The 4,873-nt window shown below is 43.8% G+C and overlaps 1 protein-coding gene across 1 annotated transcript; it reads left to right on the forward strand.

Moving 5' to 3' along the window:
- Positions 1-1,590, forward strand: LOC135466735 (tubulin alpha-1A chain-like). Its single transcript, XM_064744392.1, has 2 exons — positions 1-217; positions 461-1,590. Exons 1-2 carry the CDS (start codon positions 97-99, stop codon positions 1,588-1,590), a joined length of 1,251 nt encoding a protein of 416 aa, XP_064600462.1. The 5' UTR covers positions 1-96.
- Positions 1,591-4,873: the final 3,283 nt, after the last annotated feature.

Below are 4,873 nucleotides of genomic sequence, written 5' to 3' on the forward strand. Positions count from 1 at the left end.
TGTATCAGCATCCACGTCGGCCAAGCCGGAGTCCAGATCGGAAATGCCTGCTGGGAACTGTACTGTCTGGAACACGGAATCCAGCCGGATGGTCAGATGCCCTCAGACAAAACCATCGGGGGTGGTGACGACTCCTTCAACACCTTTTTCAGTGAGACTGGGGCAGGAAAGCACGTTCCCCGGGCTGTCTTTGTCGACTTAGAGCCAACTGTTGTTGGTAAGTAATTTCGGAATATATGTAAATTTTACGTCCTTACTCCATTTTACTATATGGAGTATGTATAAGCATGTAAATTTAAGACAGTCACAACACTATCATTAAGGTGGTACTCTCGTGCAAAGGAATTTAAATTAATGGCAGAAAGAGTTGGGTTGTATTTCAACTTATCATTTGTAAATCAAAGTGTTTCTCCCATAATTAATTCGATTTTGACCCATTACTCCATTATTCCACGTTCAGACGAAGTCCGTACCGGTACATATCGCCAACTCTTCCACCCGGAACAACTCATCACCGGTAAGGAGGACGCCGCCAACAACTATGCCCGTGGTCATTACACCGTCGGTAAGGAGCTCATCGACTTGGTTCTTGACCGCACCCGAAAACTGGCTGACCAATGTACCGGTCTTCAGGGATTCCTTATCTTCCACAGTTTTGGAGGAGGCACCGGCTCAGGATTTACCTCCCTTCTTATGGAACGTCTCAGCGTGGACTACGGCAAGAAGTCCAAGCTGGAGTTCGCCGTCTACCCAGCACCCCAGGTGTCCACAGCTGTGGTTGAGCCCTACAACTCCATTCTGACAACCCATACCACCCTGGAACACTCCGACTGTGCCTTCATGGTCGACAACGAGGCCATTTACGACATCTGTCGCCGTAACCTTGACATCGAACGTCCCACCTACACCAACCTCAACCGTCTGATTGGTCAGATCGTCAGCTCCATCACGGCTTCTCTCCGATTTGATGGTGCCCTCAATGTGGACTTGACCGAGTTCCAGACCAACCTGGTACCCTACCCCCGTATCCACTTTCCTCTGGCTACCTATGCTCCAGTCATCTCCGCAGAGAAGGCTTACCACGAGCAGTTATCTGTGGCTGAAATCACCAACGCCACATTTGAGCCAGCTAACCAGATGGTGAAATGCGATCCACGTCATGGCAAATACATGGCCTGTTGTATGCTGTACAGAGGTGACGTCGTGCCCAAAGACGTTAACGCCGCCATTGCTACCATCAAGACCAAGAGAACCATCCAGTTTGTGGACTGGTGTCCCACAGGGTTCAAGGTCGGCATTAACTACCAGCCCCCAACTGTTGTACCTGGTGGTGACTTGGCCAAAGTACAGAGAGCCGTGTGTATGTTGAGTAACACGACGGCCATTGCTGAGGCCTGGGCTCGTCTCGACCACAAGTTTGACCTGATGTACGCCAAACGTGCTTTTGTCCACTGGTATGTAGGAGAGGGTATGGAAGAGGGAGAGTTCTCCGAGGCTCGGGAGGATTTGGCCGCTCTGGAGAAGGATTACGAAGAGGTTGGAGTCGACTCTGTGGAAGACGAGGGAGAAGGCGAGGCTGAAGAATACTAGACCTATCCAAAATGTGTTGAAGCTTGACGCCGTGAAAATATACATAAATCAAATATATTCGTGCAATCAACATTAATGTTTTCTGTCTTATATCCTTACCAAGATAACAACAAAACGTTTAGAGTATGGTATTGAATTATATCGTAGCTTTTTCATAGTTCATATAACAGCGGGTTTAAAGAGTCAATATTTCGGTAACGCCTTACATATTTCATCGGTGTTTTACTCAGCATTTCACTTATGATGGGAGGAAACCGGACAGAGCAGTTTGCTGGTAGACCTTCCCACGTACGACCATGGAGGAAGCCAGCATTAGCTGGGCTTGAACTCACAGCGACGGCTTTGGTGAGATGCTCTTGTGTCATTGAGCTGCACTATTACGCTAACCTCTGGGCCACAAAGAGCCACTCTTGCATGTATAGCAGATGTTGTTCACACACGAACTTCTTGCCTTTGCTCCTGTGCACCCAGGATCTCGTTACAATAATCTCGCCATCACCACAGCACAGATTACGTGAGATAAGCTACGCGCATGTGCCCAGCAGACTTTAACTACTGGAACTGTACTTTATAAAATATAAAGTGTAAATAAGTATACTGTTGTAGTTGTCAAATTTCATGAACTCAGTTCCAATCCTTTATTGACATTGTTGAATTGATTGAAAAATGTTCTTATCTAACATCCAATCCTTATTGTCATCAGCTCCGCTTTTTTCTTGTCCAGCCTGATAGCTTAGACTACCAGCTATGTGACAAAGACTAATCCACATATTACTATCTTCACACCACATCAGTATGTTTTTTGCCATAGAGTGACATTCCACTGATTTTGATCCACCCATGGCACTAATATACATAACTGCTGTTGTATTTTCTGATCTGACCTTAATATCCTTTGTGACCATTATGGAACTTTCAAAAGATTTTAAACCAAAATAAACTGCTAACAATTCTTGTGCAGTCCATCCCCCAGTTTTCAGTTTACCCAAAACTGCACCCTGCTGGCATCAGTTGTCAAATTAATATCTGGAGGAACTTTGCTCATTGGGTTTTCGCATTTGTGATATTGTTTATCCACCACCTAATGTCACATTTAGCCTCCGAGGTTTTTTCGTGATTTTCCTTCAGCCCTTTGGTTTTGTCTCTTTCCAAAGTGCGATAATATAAATGACCATACATATTCAACTGCCGGCAATATTGACACTAGGTGCAGTCTTCCGCACTGTAGGGTTCTGATTATTGAGAAGACTGATATATTAAGACTGTATTTTTAATGCTTTTTCTGCTTTCAAACTAACTCTCATGTCTTTTGAGTTTAGGGCAAACTCTAAAAAGTCTATGCTCTGTGTTGGAGCAAGCACAGATTTTTCTTCTAAGTGACCCCTGGTTCCATCTTTTGTGGGCGCCGTCGCGTTGAATAAATTAATATTAATTAGTCAATATGTGTGTAGTTCATATTAATTTTGCATGTTTTTGATGAATTCAGATGCAGGTAATTGCTTGATTTTATATCACTGATACAGATCTAGACTCAAGGAATCTGAAAATTCTTATTAAATATCTGATACATATCAACAATTATCCCCAACTTTTGGGGGAAATCACTCTGCTGATGGCACCCATCTACACACGAGCCTTGTCTTGGTACCGTAGACACACGTAGAAAGGCGCGTGATCTCCAATGATGGCTAACGACGACGACCGTAATGGCATTTCACGGCAGTCGACTCTGTTCCGGGCAATTAAAGTACAAAAAATTTGGTTAAACACACAAATATAGTATGTTTAGGAAGCTTAGATACTGGTCTTTTTAAATCCGTTGTTTGGTAGTTTTCCCGAAATAACCGTTTACAGATACCTGGGTACTGCTATTCCGGGGTTTCCTGTATTCCTGGTTTTCATTCCGGTCATTAGGCCGTCCCGTGTTTGATCTTGTTGCCAGCTTTGTTGGCCTCCGTCATTTCATTTACATATGCTTAGATATATCGTCTCCAAATACCTGGTCTGACGAGGAATTTTTGTCCAAAATGTTCTGTAAATTGGATTCAAGGCGACGGATACGAAGTTCCGAGTCTAAATTGTTATCTGTGCCCGTAGAACATCTGGCACATGGCGTCGGACAAGAAATCTTGCTTTCATCTTCAAACGACCGTCTCTTACTTCCAGCCGAACTGGTTTTTAGAGTTTTCTCACTTGGATGTTCTACTATTCCAGCTTGTTTATCTTTAACTGGGCTTGTATATTTATTAGGTCCAGAGCCTTTGCCCTTTGAGCTACTCGAGTGTTTAGCAGTCACTGAATTTGACCCCGCACAGTTTCTCGTGTTTTCGACATGACGAGCGTCGTTACCACATGCCAATAGGAGATTTAGAAGGTATTAAACGGATTACCGCTTATGTGGAAAAGTCATTTATGGCCATATCCTGATTATTATTTATTTATCTGATTGGTGTTTCACGCCGTATTCAAGAAAATTTCACTTAAACGACGGCGGTCCAGCATTATGGTGTGAGGAAACCGGACAGAGCCAGGGGTAAACCCTCGACCATTCGCAGGTTACTGTAGACCTCTCCTGATTAGGTTCAAGTGTTTGTTGAATTATTACCAACGCTTTGTCCGCAGGCGCAAATATGCGTCTGATCTGATCGGGCAATGCGCTATGCTCGTATGCTGGACACATGCACGTAGCTAATCTCACGTGATGATGTATGATTTGCCTTTAATGAGTAATTTTGTAGCGAGAACCAGTATGTACGCAGAAATACCCAAAGTCATATCGCTCTTTGACGTAATTCGATACTAGATCGACTCATCTGTTGTGAAACTCTGACATGGCTGCACTGGGATTCGACGACTTTAACATCTCTGTCTACAACAAAGGTTATCCAGGTCTTTGACATTGCGTCGAGTCTCCAGAGGAGAATCTTATGGCGCTTTCATTTATTTATCGGCTTTTAATTCTGGCTGTATAGGACGCACACGGGCATATTTCACCAACCCGAAGAAACAAAAGCAAATGGTACTGGAAATACATTTCAAAAAAAAAAAATAAATAAATACGTCTAGTTGTCTGTAGCTAATGGATTCCCTGTCTGGAGTGATCAGTGGTTTAGACTCAGAACTCGACTGTGAACCAGGCCACTTGTCGGCCGTCATCGGAGTAGGCCGTTGACTGGGCCTCTGGTAAAGAGAAAAGCAGGATGCCAGGTAGGTGTAATAGTGACAGTTTATTACATTTATTTGTTCATTAAGATTGAATGAATGATGTCTTGAACAATCTGTT

Source organism: Liolophura sinensis, chromosome 6 (assembly GCF_032854445.1).
Source record: "Liolophura sinensis isolate JHLJ2023 chromosome 6, CUHK_Ljap_v2, whole genome shotgun sequence".
Taxonomy (NCBI): domain Eukaryota; kingdom Metazoa; phylum Mollusca; class Polyplacophora; order Chitonida; family Chitonidae; genus Liolophura; species Liolophura sinensis.

Coding starts and splice junctions, on each gene's coding strand:
- LOC135466735 (XM_064744392.1), top strand. CDS start 97: ATGCCCTCAGACAAAACCATCGGGGGTGGTGACGACTCCTTCAACACC. Junction 218..460: donor CTTAGAGCCAACTGTTGTTG/GTAAGTAATTTC, acceptor TTCCACGTTCAG/ACGAAGTCCGTACCGGTACA.